Source organism: Ursus maritimus, unplaced genomic scaffold, assembly GCF_017311325.1.
Source record: "Ursus maritimus isolate PB19 unplaced genomic scaffold, ASM1731132v1 scaffold_15, whole genome shotgun sequence".
Lineage (NCBI taxonomy): Eukaryota > Metazoa > Chordata > Mammalia > Carnivora > Ursidae > Ursus > Ursus maritimus.
Genome location: NW_024423897.1, coordinates 23587242 through 23606319, shown reverse-complemented (window position 1 = coordinate 23606319; position 19078 = coordinate 23587242). Strand labels below are relative to the sequence as shown.

Here is a 19078-nt window from a genome sequence, read left to right as displayed (position 1 = left end):
CAGGGTGATGAGGATGGGGAGTAAGAACACCTCTCTGGTTTGGGACGGTCTTACCAGATTCTCTGATCCTTGGGGAGGAAAATGTTCAGCGTATTATAAGCATGCTGGGAAGGGGGCAGGCACGGTAAGCTCTGTCCTTTGCCTGGGTGCTATGAGGCCCACTCCTTCATATTCATCGAGCAAATATGATCTGAGTTCCTGCTGGGTGTTGAGCTCAGCACTAGGCGAGAGAATAGATTTAACCACAAAACACAGACAGGGTCCTTGCCATTGAGCGTCCAGCCAAGGGTAGGAAAAATTAGATACTAAGCTTATCCCCTGGAGCAGTGCTTCTCAGAGTCGTCGGTGCTTGGAGATTTAGGTCAAGTTCAGTAGGTCTGGACGGGTCTCAGATGCGGCACATCTGCTGGCCCCCGGGTACTGCTGATGTGGCAGGTTCCCGGGCACAGAGGGTAGCACGCTGACTTAACTGTTCGAGGGCAGGCCAGGCACAGAGCAGGGTCTGTCTGTGTGGGGTGAACAGCAGTCAAGATGACAGAGAGCTTTCTGGAGGAATCCTAGGATGTCTCTCTTTCTCCCTCCCACCAAGACCTCCTCTCCAGAGCCCAGGGCTCCGGGGCCCTTGCTTTCACCTGCTAGAGCTCCAGGCAGGTGCCCGTGCCAGGGTGGGAGCTGCTGGAAGAAGGCTGGTTTTCAGGGAGGGGTTTCCTTCGCTTGGGCTGAGATGATAGCAATGGTCAAGGGGCCCGGGATGTTCTGCTCAGTGGCGTCCTCTTGTTTTTGCAGACTGTGCTGGGTGCAAGGAGGAGATCAAGCATGGCCAGTCGCTCCTTGCGCTGGACAAGCAATGGCACGTCAGCTGCTTCAAATGCCAGACCTGCAGCGTCATCCTCACCGGGGAGTACATCAGCAAGTGGGTGTCTCCTCCATCCCCCCGCCCTGGCTTCCAGGACCCCCGCATCCTACCGGCCTGCCCCAGGGTGTCCTTGCCTGAATCTCCCTGGGCATCTCCTTCCACTTCCACCCACTCCCACAGCCACAAACAGCACCTCCCCAACCCTTGGGCCCTTCTGGGCTGTTTCCTCTGCCTGCGATGCTCTTCTCGCTCCTTGACGCCTTCGCTCCTCTCCTCCCTCTGGTCTTGGGTCCCACACCTACTCTCCGGAGGCGGTCTCATTCCTGTGCCCCCTCCCCTCCCCCAACACCAGCCTTCACGGGGCCCTGTTTGTTCCCTTCACACGGGCTAACACCGTTTGCAGTCATACACTCATCCAGGTTAACTTTTTGATAATGATAATAATACTGGCTACCAATTACCGAGTTTTTGTTACGTACAAAAGATATACTAATGGCTGTGTATGGGTTATCGCATTAAACCCTGCAACTAACCCCGTGAGGCGTCCGTCCCCATTTTAAAAGCTGTGAAAGCTGAGGCTTCAGGAAGTAAGTAACTTGCTCCATGATGATATTTAATGTCTGTCCTCGCCAAGGCAGGGCCTTTGGTTTTACCCACTGCTGCCTTTCGCGCAATGCCCAGCCCCTGGCCAACAATACAGTTGTTGAATGAATTGAATCGGTATGAGATACAATGGACACACGAAACTGTCAGGGAGGGGGCCCCACCCCCGGTGGCAGCACAGCACCACACCAGACGAGCCCCCCTTGCCAGGAGACCCCTCGTGACCACATTGCCGTACTCAAGCACCTGAAAGAAATGACGACCGCAGACCCTCATAGCTTCGATGCTCTATGACGCGGACACGGCTGAGGGTGCGCTCTGACCCACTGCGCATGTGTGGGTTTTGCCTCAGGAGACTGATAGTCTAATGAGGGAGATAAACTAGATACAGAAAGAATTACGGCACCAGGAGTTATGTGGTAGGGAGCCCAAGAGGTTTGTTCTTTAAGACCCTTTAGATCATAAGCGACAGAAAACCCAATTCAAACTCACTTAAGCAAAAATGAGTTTACTGACTCAGAAATGGGAAGGCCAGAGGCCTACTGACTTCCAGCCTGGCTGAATCCAGGGCTTAAAGATGTTACTGGCACTTTGAAAGTCTCTCTCTCTCTCTCTCTCCCCCTCCTCCTCTCTCTCAGCTCTCCCTTCCTCTGTGCTGGATTTATTCTGAAACAAGCCGTCCCCAAGGGTAGCAGAGATGATCACCAGCAGTCCCAGGCTTTCGTTCTAGCAGCTTAGCCAGCCTGGCAGAGAGACAGAGGCCTCTTTCCCAGGGACTCTGGTGAGAGTCCCACGGTTGCCTCTGATTGGGCCACCCTTGGGTCACACGCGCATTCCCGACCAATCACTGGCCAGGAGGATATAAATCCTAGAGCCGGAGAGCAGCCCTCTGTGACCCATAGTAACTGTGAGTGGGAAGGGGTGGCCCCCAAAGGAAAACCAGGCGAGGCTATGGGCAAAAGGAAACATGGATGCCACCAGACAGCACCGTCTGGGTCAGCGGTCCAAGTGAAGGTCTGCGACTATTCCAAGAAAGAAGGGAGCCCTTCAAACTAGCGGGGAGTGCAGTCTGGAACCTGTGAGAGCTTCATGGAAGACGGCACTATTTGAGCCAGACCTTGAAAACGGGTTAGATTTGAAAACGCAAAGAAGGAAAGCTTGTAGGTGGAACGCCCAGCCTGGGCAGGGACAGGCTGGCGCCTGACACATCCGTCTCGTTGGCCGGGGCTCAGACGTGTGCGCAGGTGAAGCAGGGTCCCAGACTGCAGAGGTGAGCTGAGGTCACATCACCGAGAGCTTCGAATGCCATGTTAGTAGGAGTTTGGCATTTCCCTCCGTCCCTGCCAAGTAAGAAGTGCCCTTAGTGAGTCGCCAGCCTGAAGTCTTTGAGTCTGTGAGCCTAAGTCGAGGGTGTAGGGTTTGCTCAGAGCTCCTGTCAAGAAGGCCCAGCCCCCACTGCCCATCACACCTAAGGCCTCCGCAGCCTGGCTCTGGGCTCTTCGGCTGGCAGCTGGCAGAGCGGCAGGTGCTTAATGGCACTGCCTCTGGCATTGATGCCTGGGTTAGAAGCCGGCCTGCATGACCTTGGCAAAGGACTGAACTTCTCCCAGTCTGTTTCCTCGTTTATAAAAACAGGGATAAGAAGACCTTCCTCGTAGGGTGGTGCAAAGGCTCAGACATCATACTAGTAAGTGTCTAGTAAATACTAATTTGACTATCTGCCTCTTTTTAGGGTCATGGATATTTCAAATTCCCCAAGGCCTCTCAACCCATGGGTCCAAACGAGGTGGGGTTGGCATTTATACACAAATTTTGCTGGCTCATTGTACCTACCTCCTGACGAATGACTTTCTCCCCCTGCAGAGTCACCCTCCCACACCCACGGAGTGTGGAAGGGTTGGCAGGGGTGGGAGGAAGCTCGTCTCGGGGGCCTTCAAGCAGCAGTCTGACCACTGGCCCTCGCTGAGCGTGGGTCCCCACTGCTCCCTCTCCTTCAGGAGAGCACAGGGTGGGCTCCCAGCAATCCCAACGTGGCAACTACTTGGAGATGAAACGATGGCATGACTGTCCTTCAGGCCCGTCTGCGTCAGCCAGTTCTGTTACACCCAAAAGTGGGGGAAGTGGCCCTCTCTCTCGTGGATTCATTAGCGCTACAGAGCCGTGTCGTCAGATCTGGTCCTCAGAGCCAGGCAGGGCCCAGAGCCAGGGCGAGCCGTCTGATGCCCCCAGCTACCTCCATGTCTTCTTTGAAGACCCCTCTCCACAATCATGGGCATTCCTCTAGCTGCCATTTGCTGTGTGCTCACTACAGGCCGGGCACTGAGCCCAAGCCCCGCGGCACATGACAGCTGTATCTTCAGGCCACATGACCACAGCGGGGGAGAAACCAGACCGCCTGGGTTTGAATCCAGCTTCCGGTCCTCTGAGTTGAGTTTTCTCATTAACGCAGTAGGGAGACTGATAGTTCTGACCTCACAGGGCTGCCGTAGAGATTCAACGCAATAATCTACATAAAGCACCATCAGAGGGCCGGCCACACACCGAGCCATCAATGTCAGTGGCTCTTAGTAGCAGGGGGCACTGTAAGAATAATTCACAATAATCTTATTACTGCCTGATAAGTGAGAAGCACCAGGCGAAAATGAAACACATCGGAAGTGGTTAGGGTAGGTTCCCCTTATCTCCTGACCCGGGAGCACAGTCAGATGATTCTCTCATCGCAGGTAAAATTTTTTATCAGATGAGGAGCCCTGAAGGCTATGCACAAAAATTGACCCCATTGATGACCTCCTGGAAGGGGCAGGGAGGAGGGAGAAGACTTTTCACTTCATGCCTTTGTAATGTGCCAAATGCGAAGACTACCTCATCTAGATAAAACAAACCTTCATACGTTTTTACAAGACGTTTTAAAAAGAGCCCTTTGAGATAAAAAGAAGAGAGTGGGTCTGGAGACCTTGGGGGGGAGAAATAGAAAGAAGGGGAATAGAAAAGGGATATCCATGACCAGCAGCCCAGACCAGTGGTTCCCAGGTGCACTTGGGGAGTTTGTCAAGAGGCAGATTCCTGGCCCCCCCTCCCAGGGGTTCTCTGATTCCACAAATCTGGGGGTGTCTGGGGAGTTCTCATTTTTAACAAGCTCCCCAAGTGTTTCTAATCTTGGTCCAGTCACCACTGGCTACAGGTCCGGGGACTTGCACATGACACCCCCATGGACCCCCCCAACTTCCTCTCCCTGTGTGGGTTTCCTCTTGCAGGGACGGCGTTCCGTACTGCGAGTCCGACTACCACTCCCAGTTTGGCATTAAATGCGAGACTTGTGACCGGTACATCAGCGGCAGGGTCTTGGAGGTGAGTGGGTTCAAGTAGCCGTGAAGGTGTTTGTGCAGGATGGCCGGTGACTCCAGAAGGTCGTCGCTGAGGACCCCGCCTTCCCTAGCCTCCCCTCCCCCGCTGCCTCAACCTCAGCTTAGCTTACTCCATGACTTGAGCAGATAACTTTGCCTCTCTGGGAACCCCTAAAATGAGAAACTGGACAAAATTATTCCTGGTTCCAAAAACGCTGTGCTGGGAATATCAGTGGCTTCTCTGGACTCAGACCCAGCTAGATTACTGGGGAGGAACAATTATGGTTTTCTTCCCAACCGGGCTAAAGGATGGATGCCATTTTTAATTTTTTAAGCATTTGGTAATGTGCTGATTTAAGAACCAGCTCGTTCTAGCAGCTTGCTCCCTGTGCCCTGCTTTGGCTGGTCCATCGCCATGGCAACAGCTCTCCCCTGCTTCAGACGCACAACTAGCTCTTCCAGTAGCAAGCAGCCCGCAGCACCCTTGCTGAGCCCCTGCCCCAGCCCCCTGTCTGCTGCCCTTCCCGGCCTTCCTTCCCACACCCTGTGGGCTCCGAAAACTGTCTTCCTATGTTTTAGGACCACCCACCTTGAGGAATTAAAAACAGGAAAGTTTGGTACAAAGAACGAACAATAGCCTAAGACCAGGAACAATTGGGTTCGGATATTGACTCAACTGCTAACTCATGCTCACATTCGGGGTGAATGTCTTTGCCTCGCTAGGTTATCCCTTCTGACAGTGGCTGGCGGATGTCAGACTGGGGCAGCTCTTACGAGCAGAATCATTAATTGGGTCAAAGCGGGCCAGTTGGTGGTGGTCCCCTGCAGGCAGCAGTGTGTTGAGAAGGATTCTGTAGCCACATCTGGGCCCAGCAGGAGAGAGGGCTGTTAACCAGGGAAGCAGGAGCCCAGGAGAGGCACTGCAGCTGGGCCCCGAGGATGAGAAGCAGGCTGCCTTGTGATGCTTGACCCACTCAGGAAACAGAGAAAAAAGTCAGTGTGGCTGAATTATGTAAATTGGGGCTCGGGGAGGATGGTCTATCACACAGCGCATACCACATAGGGCGTTGTAGCCCTGTAGGAGTTGGGTTTTGTAGTAAGTGCAATGGGAAGGTATTGGAGAGTTTTAAACAGAGGAGCAACGCGGCAAGATTGTAGGGAGTCAGAGAGAATAAGATAAAGGCACAGAGCTGATAAACCATTAAAGCTCTCCAGGGAGCAGTGGGATTGCAGTGTGGAGGAGAAGGCAAGACACAGGAGCACCGCTAGGGTGTTGGCCCTGGTTTCTCAGAGCCCCATTCCAGGGTGAGGTGTTTGTATGGGATTCACTGAGCAACAGGGGTTGGGGAAAGACTGAGTATGAGTGACCCGCTTAGAGCTGCTCCTTAGAGAGGATGACTTGATGGACACGGGTTACATTCAGAGGAAAGAAACTGGAAGTGGGAGACCAGTGAGGAGGCCATGACACCTCGGGCAGGACTCAAGACCTATAGTGGCAGTGGACAGAGCACCCACCTGCCTCCCGCATAATGGGAGTGGAATTCCCATAGCTTTGTGGTGGGGCCGCCGGTAAACACGAGGATTGAAGGGAAAGAGGCCGAAAGTTGTACCAAAGCGTGAAGCCGGGATGAGAGGAAGTCTGGTGCTGTCCTCTGCCGAACCAGGGGTGGCAGGGAAAGAAGCTGATCTGGGCAGAAGCACAGCGAGTTCCGTTCGGGACAGGTTGTGATTGAAATTCCGGGAAGGTTTCAGGAAGGCAGTCAGAAATGTGGAGCTGAGCTCAGGAACAAAGCTCTGGCAGCGTTGTGGAAGGAATAATCTCAAAAAGGCTAGGATTTGAATAAGAGTCAGCACCAGGGGAGTCCCGGGGATTGGGGGAGAACAGAGGAAGAGAGAGAGAGAGAGAGAGAGAGGAAGAGAGGGAAGGGGAGAGGGAGAGGGAGAGGGAGGTGGGAGAGGGAGGGAGGAGTGGGCTGAAGGCAGCCTTGGGGAGTGGCTATGGGTGGCACGAGGAGACTGAGGAGATGTCAGAGAAAGAAGAAGGGCAGTCAGGGCTGTGGGGGAGACTGGGGGCCAGGCCCCAAAAGGAAAGCGCTTCAGAAAGGAGGGCGAGGTCTGCCAGCATTGGTCCAATTCTGTAGAGCAGTTGAGGACTATGTGGGCTGAGAAGAAGCTGTGGGGCGGGGAAAGGTGAGCTTCAGGACAGTTTCAGGTCTGCAGGGTTATAGGAGAAAGGCATCTGCACTGTGGGGGAGTAAAGAGTCCGTGGGATAAGAGGTCATAAAAGCAGACTTTTCTTTGGAAAAGGGGGAAACTTGGATCACACGCAGGGCTGCAGATGGGAATTCATCCCAGCATTTCCAAGCTGCTTTGAAACTGTGTGCGGTGCCTGTCTTCTCCCTTGTGCTACTGTGTTTAGTATCGTGGGAGCCTCCTCTCGGGCTGCTGTTGTAACCAGGTTTCAATTGATTCCATTTGTACGAGGCTCCATTAGCATCATGGGCTTATTGATTTTTTTTTTCTTAGAGCTGGAAGAGACTTTTAGCTATCAACTGGTTAACCCTCCTCATTTTACAGATGAGAAAAGTGAACCCCAAGACGTGTGATGTTATTCCAAGGTCATGTGTGGTGTTTCCGGGACAGCGGGAACTAAAATCTAGAACTCCAGACCCCTCTATCCCATACACGTGCCCACAGCTCTCAGCCACTCGGGGGGTCTTTGAGGTCGTGTGATGTCATGAGCTACATGGTTGGAGTGAAACAGACTTGGATTCCAATTTTGCCACTTCTAGCCATGAGACCTGAAGCAAGTCACTTTCTCTAAGACTTAGAGTCTTTATCTATCACGGTGAATACAACTGTTATTCAACTTCTGATGACTATGTCAGTGTGAAATAATAGAAACTAAATATATTGGTTTCTGCCCAGTTCCTGGCACAGGCTCCTAAAACCTTTGCGATTTCCTAAGTGTTAAGAGTACTAGGGGCATCTTTTGTTCTAATATTTGGTTCCTGACGTGGAGTTCCTAAATCTCCTGGAATTTCCTGGGTGATAAGAGTGTCTTTTGTTCTAATGAGGCGGCTCTGGGTGGGCTCCTGGAGGGCTTCAGGATGGGGGCGATCACCAGCAAGACCAAGCCATGATTAGAAGCTTGGAACTTTCAGCCCCACCTCCCATCCTCCAGGAGGGGGAGAGGCAGGGGCTGGAGAGTGAGGTAATGACGGATCGTGTCTGTGTGAAGAAGCCTCCATAATGGTCCCCAGAGGATGGGGTCTGGAGAGCTTCCGGGTTGCTGAAGCCCTGGAGGTTCTGGGAGAGCGGTGCGCCGGGAGGGGGCCTGGAAGCTCTGAGCCCCTTCCCACACCCCTTGTCCTACGAATCTCCTCCATCTGGATGCTCACCTCTGTCTTTTCTCCCAGGTAAAGGTAAGTGTTTCCCTGAGTTCTGCGAGCTATTCTAGAGAATTATCGAACCCAGCTTGGGGGTCGTGGGAGCCCCAGTTTATAGCCAGTCGGTCAGAAGCACAGGTGACAACCTGGGACTTGGGATTGGCATCCGAAGTGGGGGAGGGAAGCCCTGTGAGACAGAGCCCTTAACCCGTGGGGTCTGACGCTCGGTCCAGGTAAATAGTGTCAGAACTGAGTTAAGCGGTGGGACACCCCACTGGTGGCTCAGTGATTGCTTGCTCTGGAACACCCCTCACGCACATCTACTGTCAGACGTCTTGTGAGTAGGGTAGTCATGCGAGAGTCAAGGACACAGACAGGAGTGTCTTTACAGGTAGTCAGGACTTTGGTTGCAGGTGCAGAAACTATACTCAAATGGCTCGGGCCAAAAAGGAAATTTATCAGCTCCCATAATAAAAAGCCCAGAAGGAGGTCTTGCTTCAGGCCCAGCTGGATCCAGCACTCAAACGAATGCATTTGAAGTATCCTGCCATCCTGGCTCCACTTTGTCCTGTGCTGGCTTTATTCTCAGGAGGGCTCTCCTTCGTGGTGGGAGAGCTGGACAGCAGGCTTACATCCTATCAGACAGCATCCCCCAGGGGAAGGAGAGCTTCTCTTTTCTCAGAGCTCAGCCCAGGACTGGCTCTCACTGGACAACCTCAGACCCATCTCCAAACAATAACTATGACCATAGAGTTAGAATACACTTATGGGTGGGGTCAGCCCTACTTAACTACACGGACTGATGTGGGGAAAGAGTAGTCCCACCCAGCGAAGGCCTGGTGCTGTTCCTGGAAGAAGGGGGAAGGATGTTGGCCAAGAAAACAAAACACTTGCCCACTATAGGGCCCAGGGCATTTTCAGGGACACAATAGACACGTAATTAAATTCCATTTCCCCTTTCCCATTCCCTCCCTAGGCCACCCCACAAGCCCTACCTCAGTGACAGAGGTCAGCATGCTGGGTGACAGTCCCACTCCATTCTTCCTAGTCTGTGTCCTCTCCGAGGAGAACCGCACCATCGAGTACCGCCTCTCCTGACCTTGCTCTGGTTCTCCGCCCTCTCCAATATGCCCCATATTTCTGCACTATTTTCTTGGTTTCGGTTTCTTAACAGACAGAATGTCCCATCCTACCTCGCTGACTTGGTTTCCCTTATGTTGGTGCCGGCTGCTCCAGCAGCCTGTCTCCCTCAAGTTGCTTCCAAGCTGTCGCTGAGATGGTGTGCAGCGTCTCAGCCTCTCTCGGCCCTGGTGGGGTGATGGGGCGCGACATTTAGGAAGATGCCAAACTTCGGTTTTTGCCAAGGCGCTGCCTCCCTGGAAAACAGGTCTATAATTGAAATGATGATAAAGAGACACAAAGTAGGAAGAGGCTACTAATTAAACCGATTATCCTTGTCATGGTAGGAGAGAATCAGTCCCACGACATCTCAGCTAGGGAAGATAGCAGGCTCCTTCCAGAGTTTGAACACGGTTTGCTTTGATGATGATAAGGGCATTTTATCGTTGGTGGGAGCCACGCAAACCACGCGGAAACAGGAACAGTGGAGATTTTTTTTCTTTTTTGAAAAATCTGCCCTTTGTTCATTCTTGCTAAGTTTTTAGAATAAATCAAGCATCTCCAGAATAGATAAGCCCATGCCTACCCATCTACCACCCCAAAAACGATTCAGAAATAAGCCATCAGCATTATTCAATTGCAATTATAATTTTTGAGTTGGAAGGAACCCATTAGCATCCCGCCAAGTGACAGCTTGGGAAGGGCCTTTAACAATCCCCCAATATCCATCAATTGCCCTCAGGCATATCCCCCCAAATTAACCTTGCCGTAACATGCAAAATATATACTTGAACAACACGGGGTTAGGGGTGCCGACCCCAAACAGTTGAAAATCCATATATCATTTTGACTCCCCAGAAACTTAACTCCTAGTATCCTATTGTTGACTGGAAGCCTCACCCATAACACGAACATCAATTAACACGTATTTGTGTGAAGTATGTATTATATATAGTATTCTTACAATAACGTAAGCTAGGGAGAAGAAAATGCTAGTAAGAAAATCACAAGTGAAAGAAAATACATTTACAGTGCTGTATTTGTCAAAAAAAATGCTCACCTGTAAATGGACCTATGCAGTTCAAACCCATGCCGTTCAAGGGTCAAGTGTACCTTCAAAACAAGCCCCACCTTCCAACCCCATCGCTGGGCTGAGTTCCTCCATATGGGGAGTCTGAAGCCACCGCTGAAGGATCCCTGCATACGAAGCCCTCTGGGCTGGGATCGTAGTGTCAGAACGGTCAGCGTGGAAGTGAATGCTACGTGGGTGACCTACCCTCCCGGGTGACCTGCCCTCCTGGGTCCAACTTCTGTTGCTACTGGTTTCCAGTGACAACTAGAGTTATAACCTTCTCTGAGGCTGTTTCTTCCCCCGTAGAAGAATTTGCAGCTGCAAATCATTCATTTCTATTTGAAATAGTTGTAGGAAAGGAAAGTGGGAATGGTCAAGGGAGCTCACCCAAACTAGACTGGGGTGAGCTGGGGATGGGGCCGAGGCACTGGGGTGCAACAGCCGCAGGCCGGAGCCTCCGGGTCAGAAACTCCCCAGCAGGTCCTGCCTTTGTGGGGCCCATTATTTGTCCACCAAACCTTCACGTGCTACTCTCAGAAGTTTTGCCATGTCTGCGAACCTCGTATATGCATTCTTACCTAATGCTTTCATTTGTCTTTAAGTTGGCTCACTTGCAAGTAAAAAAAAAAACAAAAAAACAAAACAAAAAAAAAGTAGCAGGTAAACCAAGATCACGGGCCATGTTGCCAATAACCAAAAACTAAATGTGGCTCTAACTAGATTCTCTGGCTGTGGACGTGCCAAGCCTCAGACCTGTTCTAATTCTTTAAAAGCTATGTTAGTAAGTGTCAGGTAGATGTCAAAGACACACTAGCACCAAACTGGTACTCTGTCGTTGAAAAAAGCAGAAGACCTCGGGGCGCCTGGCTGGCTCACTTAGAAGAGCACATGAGTCTTGATCTCGGGGTTGTGAGTTCAAGCCCCACGTTGGGTATAGAGACTACTTAGGTAAATAAAATTTTTAAAAAATAATAAAACAAGAATTGGCAGGGGATTGAAAAGGAGGGCCTTTTCTTCACTGATCCCTTGTCATTAAATCCCAGGTCCATGTACCACTCAAAGTCACTCAGGTACTGCCAGTGGTAAGGGCCCCGTTCTTGGGGAAATGTTGGGATGTCCTCAAAGCAAGATGGTTTCCTCATCTAGAAATGAGGAGGTGGGACCAGTGGCCTTCAGGGGGTCCTTCCACCAGCACAATAGAAGTGTGGGTGGCCAGGGAAGTCCCCTGAACCTCCTTCAGGGACCCACAGTATGGAATCACCAAGGTTCCTAGGTGGGCTTTTAGACGGTTCTGGACTCCCCTGGGTAGATTCCCCACCAGCCTTAGGGTCCCGAAGGCACCAGCAGCGCTAATGTGCCCAGGAGATGTTCAAACCCGACCTGCTCCCTGGACAGCAGGCCCACCTCTGACCTCCTCCTCCTTCTTTTTATCTCCACAGGCAGGAGGGAAGCACTACCATCCAACCTGCGCTCGGTGCGTCCGCTGCCGCCAGATGTTCACTGAAGGAGAGGAGATGTACCTCACAGGTAAGCAGATCAGACCTTCCGGAAGGCAGCCCTAGCCGCCCGCGTCTGGGAAGGAGGTACGGTCTCCTTCATTGCGGTGTTATCTTTTGTTTTTGGCTTGTCTTCAGAATTGCAATTAATTCGCCCCTCCCTGGGTGGTTTGGGAAAGTTGCCGGTGTGGCTAATATGAAGTGACATGTAATCTGCCTTCTGTCCCTGTGCGCCTCCACCCCGCAGCCCAGCTGGCCTGCTTCCCGGGCAGTGCTCTGAGCAGACTCCCTGGGCTCCGCCTGGGGGCGGGAGCGGGAGCTGAACCAGGCCAAGGGGTCGAGAACCCACAGAGATGCCTGTGCTGCGTGCTGCAGGGACGTCCGCAGCTTGATGGCCTCCACCCCACCTCCCTCTCCCGCCCCCTCCCCTCTGAGCGCCACAGTGGCCTGCTGCTTGGGGTACACCAAAAGGAATGGAAGGGAACCAGCAGTCTTCAAGAAGCAAAGAGGCACTGTCTCCCTCTGCCATCTCCCAGGGCCCAGCCCTCTGGCCCCAGGCTTCTTGGAAGGCTCCCGGTCACCCCAGGCTCTTCTATGCTCCAACCTCGGCCCAGTCTATCCCCCCAGAATATTGTAGTGTTCTCGGCAGATCCCTGTCTTCAGGGCCCCTCGCTGCCCACCACTGTAGGTATGGGCACTTCGGCCTCGCATTCAGGACCCTCTCACTGAGGTCTCAGACTGTTTCTAGCCTTGAATAAACCCAACATCTCAGCTGCCAGAGCCCTCTTGCAATTGCTTCTCCATCCACTCAACAACCATCTCCTGAGACGCCACCATGTGCGCGCCCTGCCGCAGGGCCTTAGTGAGCTCCAGCTCCAGCCCCGTGTGGGAGAGCGCCCCCCCCCCACCCCGCTGCAGTCAGTAATCCCACAGATAACCATCATGATAAGCTTTATGAAGGGGGGAGGTAAGGGACTCTGAGAGCACTGAATGTGTGGAGTGGGCGTTGGGGAGGATTCCCTGAGGGCCAGGAGCTGGGCCCCAAAGGATGGGTGGGCTGGGATACGCCCCCTGAGGGGATAAAATCTGTCAGGCTCTGAGGTGGGTGAAGAAATGGCAGGTGGCAGGAGTGGGAGACTGTAGCTGGAGCAGGTGAGGTGAGAAGTGAGGCTGGGGGGCGGGGGCGGGGGGCCTTGTTGGGGCTCTCTGCTTGCCTGCCTCCTGGCACACTCCAGGCTCCCATGCCCTGTTTGGAAATCCTGCCATTCAAGGCCCAGGTGGGTCGCACCCGACTGCATGACCCCCTCAGGTGCCCCCTCACCCCACCCACAACTTAACACACTCCCTCCTTCCCGGTCCCCTCCAACTTGCGGTGCAAGCCTTGGCCTTCTCCGGAGACTTTTTGCTCCCAACATTGACCCCACTAAGTACTCACTCTACAGGTGGTCATTGTTGGCTGATTGGTTGGATAGCTGGGCGATTAGTCATCCCCAGATGTTTGAATAGCCACTGGAAGGCCCCTCCTCCACATTTCCCCCCAGGACAGAACTAAGACCCCCGGAAGCACTTACAGAGAGTGTGTCTTCCTATCATGCTTGTGCTAGCCGCAAATGCCCAAGCTCCCTCAACTTGCAACGCGTGCCTGTGCCTTTGCAGGGTTTCTCAACCTTGGCACTGTTGACGCTTTGGGCCAGAGAAGTCTTTGGTGTAAGGACTGTCCTGTGCATTGCAGGGTGTTCAGTAGCGTACCTGGCCTCCACCCACTTGATGCCAAAAATATCCCAGACATCTGCCCTGGGGGGCAAAATTGTTCTCTGTTGAGAACCACTGGCCTAAAGATAGTCAAGAGAATCTCACACCTTCCACTGGGAATGCTGGGGCAGGAATTCTCTGTTGGATTGGACTAGGTGACCATTTCCAAGATGCTGGAAATTTACAACTACCTACTTATATGTACAGCCAGACAGATACTGGAGATGGAAGGGTCCCAGAGGTCACCCTAGACTATGAAGTAACAACCCCCGGTGTATGGATGGGAACTGTGAGGCCCAGAGAGGGGTAGAGCATCAGCGGCAGACTGGCTTTATGATGACCACCCCAGGGCTCTTTCCAGCTCACCTCCTGGGACAGGCTCTGCCTGCTACTTAGGTCCCTGCAGGGACTGGACCTTCCCCTCCCATCAGCGCTGATCCCTAGCGCTTCCTGCCACAGGGCCCTGGGTTATGTGCTGGGAAGTCCCCCTGAGTCTCAGCACACTGCATGATGTCTTCGTGGACCCTGACCACCGTGGGAATCTTGACTGTGCCCTTAGTTTGGAAATTCACTGCATGGTATTCCTCTCCCCCTTTCCTGGTAAACACATTTCCTAGTGTTGAAACTATTCTGTCATTCACATCATAGAATAATCAACATCTTTATCTCCCTGCCTGAATTCCCAATCCTGATCTCCCCATTTGGCGCCTTGAATCCTGGCTTCATTGCTTACAAAGTTTTTGACCTTCAGCAAGTCTCTTAACACTGAATCTCAGTTCCCTAGCCTGTAAAATAGGCTAATAACAGCCCCTACAAGATAGAGTAAGTTCGTGACATGTGGAAAGCTCTTAGTTCATTCAGTCATTCAGCAAATATCTATGGAGCACTGCCTGTGTGCTCCCTTAACAGCTGGAGATGTAGCAGTGAGCTCATCTGCCAAGTTTGCTGCCCTCAGGGAGCTCACAGCCTCCTGTATCAGAATCTTCTGAGCCTCGCTTCTGGCCAGAACTTCACAGAGTGCTGCAAGGGTTAAGTGATGAGGGGAACAGCTTGGTGATCATTTGAGAGAATGCACAATCGAACCCACGACAGATATGCCTGCAGGAGGTGGGAGATATTTTCGGTGATGAAGAAGAGCCTGTCACCCTCCTCCTTAATTATCCCCATTCCTACCCTCCTGGCTCCTGGGAGAGTGGGAGTAATTGCAGGGCGTTCGAGGACCTGCCTCAAGGGATGCTGGGTGATTGTACAGTGAGGGGCACCAGGCCGTCCCATGCTGTGGGTGTCTTAGGGGTGTCAGCCACCAGGGGGTTCTGCTACTACTAAGAGCCGGGCCTGTGATTATCTTGGACACCCTCCCTTGGTGGGGGTACCAGGACTCAGAATGATAGTCTCCAGAAATGGCGAGAAAATTCTCCTTGCAGGCAGCACAGAAGTGAGGAGACCCAGGACTCCTGGGTTCAAGCAGCAGCACTCCTGCAGATGGGCTGTGACCTTGAGAAGTGACTTCCTTCTCTGGGTCTCTTCTTTCACCTGCAAAATGAGGATAATTATTCTGTCTCTCATCCATACATTCAAACTGGGGCCATGCTACGTGCCAGGCCCTCTGCAATGTGCTGGGCGCTCAGACAGGAACGAGGCAGGAGTGCTTGCTTCCTCGGTGGAGTTCACTACCAGGAAGGGAGGCCGACTGTAATCAAATAGAAGCGTGAATATAATGACAAGCTGTGAGAAATGCAGAGAAGAGAAAGTTTGGGAGCAATGGGAGTGTGTTTATAAGGCTCCTGATCTAGTCTGAGAGGCCAGAGGAGGCTGTGCTGAAGAAGGGAAATTTCAAGCCAAGACCTTGGAAATGAGTAGGAGGTGGGAGGGTGAAGAGGGGAGGAAAGATGGTGGAGGCAGAGGGAGCAGCAGGTGCAAAGGCCCTCGGTGGGAGGAAGAGCATCATGCGGTGGAGAAACTGAGGCAGGCCCCACACGCCCTGCCTACAGAGAGCAGGTGTGCTCCACAAGGTCTCGTGAATATCAGAGAGAATGAATGTGAAGGTGCTAGGTGCCCCATGAAGCAACATAAGAGAGAGAGAGAGCATTAGGAAGGCTACAAAGTTTAAAATCCCAGTCTTGTCAGTTCTGTAGCGGGACAGCGAGGCACTGGCAGCCGGCCTCGGGAGGCTCCTCGGGTCAGTTTGTTTGTGTTTTAATTACTGTGTGATGGCTTTCTGATGAGCTCTAATTGGGAGAAAGCTGACGTCTGTCAAGAGGAGAACTTTTGGGGACCCCCAGAGACCAAAGCAAGTTTTCTTCTGTTTGTTGTAAGTTCTGTCGTGCATTCAGTCTTTTAACTGTTTCTGTAAAGATGCCAGATTTCTAATCTGTTTGCTGTCCAGGCCCTTCACTGGGGCTTCACCAGGAAATCACATCATTGATCTCGTGCGGCAGAATAATAGCCAAGAGGCTGCAGCTTGGGACAAAACACACTGAAATCACGAAGGTTACAACTGCTGGATCGGCGGGAGTTTTTCTAAACCCAAAATGTGGCTCATGAGATAGATTTTGGTTTTATTCTAAAAATGCCTGTACCCAGGGAAGAGGAGAGACTTTGTGCCTCTCTTTCTTTCTACGCTACACACATCCCTGTTCCGAGGTCTGAGAGAGAAGGACGCTGGGAGCCCAGGAGCTCGGCTGCTGAGTTTTAAACAGGTCTCTGTTATCGTTCATACAGTTAATGAAAACCCGCGGGCAGGAAATCCTGACAAACCTTGCTCTGCTAAGTTAGGAAGAAGTGTAACAAACTGTAGGTCCTGCTAATAATAATAATAGGCCATCGGCTGATATTCCTGGAGTACTTAGTTTGTGCCAGGCTCTGTACTAAGAGTCTTAAATGCAGTCTTCCATTTTATCCTCACAACAGCCATGAATGTCCCCACGTTAGAGAACAAGAACGTTTAGAGAGGTTATGTCCCTGGGCCAAGGTTAACTGGCCTATCTTACTAGGCTTTGTTTAAAGCACTTTCTCCCATTTGTTTTCAGAATTCTTTTCTTTTTAAAAATTTTATTTATTTATTTGTTGGGGCGCCTGGGTGGCACAGCGGTTAAGCGTCTGCCTTCGGCTCAGGGCGTGATCCCAGCGTTATGGGATCGAGCCAGGCATCGGGCTCCTCTGCTGTGAGCCTGCTTCTTCCTCTTCCACTCCCCCTGCTTGTGTTCCCTCTCGCTGGCTGTCTCTCTGTCGAATAAATAAATAAAATCTTTTTTTAAAAATTTTATTTATTTATTTGAGAGAGAGAGAGAGAACGAGCAGGGGGAGGGGCAGAGGGAGAAGGAGTGGAAGAGAGAAGCAGACTCCCTGCTGAGCAGGAAGCCGAACTCAGGGCTCAATCCCAGGACCCTGAGATCCTGACCTGAGCTGAAGGCAGACACTTACCTGACTGAGCCACCCAGTCGCCCCTATTTTCAGAATTCTTCACCTGTGGTTTGTAGTTGGCCTTCTGAATCCAACGAAGCTCCGAGAAATTGCTTGTCAAAGTTCGCATGTAGGTGTATTTCTTTAAGGAGAGGGTCCGTAGGTTTTGTCAAATTTTCAGAGGTGTCCACAGCCCCAAATCAAGTGAGAAGCCTCAGTTCTGTGTTACTGCAAATCCAAAACAGAGCCCTGAAAGCTTGCTTTGATCATTACCCCAAAACCTTCTCTTCTATAACAGTGTCTATTTCGGATCACATTTTTTTTTAGTTCAGATGATATAAGGTCCTGGTACCAGGAGGTGTGTATTTCTGGCACAGCTGGGGACGCCACTGACATGGAGCGGAGGCTTCTTTTTCCTCTGACAAGTACCTTAGAAGAGGTGCATGGGGCGAACAGATGTTCAGGGCAGGTGCCTCCCATTGGTACGGAGTGTAGAAGCCCAGCCCTCAGTCATAATCTACGTGTCTCATCAAACCACACTTTAAAAGGCACCGACGTACTATGGGTTGCTCTAAGTTAGTAGTTTAGCATTGTTATTTTAAATTGGATCTCTCTCCTGACAGCTTAGCTTGTAGGAGTAATGCTTCAAAACTTTAAATCTCATGTTTCCCCAATCCTGCTACATAATTTTAGACTCTTCAAACATATCCTGTTACTGTACTAAATTGATATCTCCTAACGTCTGAATCTACTAAGCGTATTTCACTTTAAATAGACTACATTTTCATTTTGGATGAGCTGCGATATCTTTTTTAGATTTTTAGGGTTACCAAACATCTCGAATCCTATAGAAAATATTATAGCGTAGTAGCTTGAAGTTTGTATTTTAAAGTCTGTTTGCAACTTGCTTCTTCTCTCCGGTAACCTCAAACTCGAGACGATGTGGCCATTTTCTCGCCAGTTACATGTCACATCTACTCCGCCAGCCAATTTGTCCACGTTGGTCAGAATTAGGTCCAGAGTAGCAATTTCCCTGTGCTTCCTCTATTTCCTGGGAAACAAAATTGCCCTCCGGGCAAGTCAAGAACTTGTCAGATACTCGGGTTTTAGCTCAATGAGATGTTTTATTAGTCTGGACTTTTTAGGCGGCAGAAACAACCTTAGGTAAAAGGGGATTGATCATCTCACAGAACTGAGAAGCATCTAGAAGCAGCACGAGTGGGTTGAGGAGCCCGCAGGGGTCAGCAGGTGGTTCTGTTCCTTGCTTCCTTCAGCGTGTGGCCGCACACCCTCCGGCCCTGCCCTGGCTGCCTCCATGCTGGGGAAGGAGGGCTCCGTGGACACGGAGGGGCTCCGTGGACACAGAGGGGCAGCGTTCCGTGCCAGGCTCAGCACAGAAGTCCCGGAGAGACTCTGTGGAGCCTGACTCGGTCCTATGTGCATACCCAGGCAAGGGTGAAGAGACCATGCTGGACGAAGCAAGACGTCTTAGCTCCCTAAACCCCAGTGTCCCCATCTGAAAACAGGGATAGCACTAGGCCCACCTTGCCAGGCTGTGTGTTAAGTGAACGAACATACAATAAAGCTTAACACCAAGCCTGGCACTGCCAGGTGTGCCCACCTGAGCTCACGTAAACATCCAGGAATGTAGAAATGGCCAGTCCCCATGACGCCATGTACTCAAAAATGCTGGCTGTTGTCAATATTACCGTCATTATTTACAACGCTTAACACAGGGCTTAGCCTATGTGGTCAGTAAATGTTAGTTATCATGGGGAGTGTTGACTTAAGTACTACTGTTCTAAAATATATAGCATAAGGCCTGGCAGAGGCACTTTCTAAATATTAGTTATAATAATCTAATATATAAATAATAATAATAAATAAATCTATAATAAGTTTTAAAAACTAATGATAAATGAGTTACAATCAGCTGTTAGTATTTCCTACTGAGCTACTGGGCACGTGGGTGCTGCCACACTCCTTCCCTCACCCGGCCTCCTATCCTGCATGCTAACCAGCTTCCTGGGAGCTCAGCACTTTCT

At 51.4% G+C, this 19078-nt stretch overlaps 1 protein-coding gene across 2 annotated transcripts in view; it reads left to right on the top strand.

Moving 5' to 3' along the window:
• The window catches only part of ABLIM3 (actin binding LIM protein family member 3), a 107122-nt gene that overhangs the window by 55636 nt on the left and 32408 nt on the right, over positions 1-19078 (top strand). For both annotated transcript variants that reach the window (XM_040630433.1, XM_040630432.1), the window contains exons 6-8: positions 787-913; positions 4714-4807; positions 11823-11910. In XM_040630433.1, the coding sequence (XP_040486367.1) occupies positions 787-913; positions 4714-4807; positions 11823-11910 (309 nt within the window). The remainder of the gene's footprint in view (positions 1-786; positions 914-4713; positions 4808-11822; positions 11911-19078) is intronic.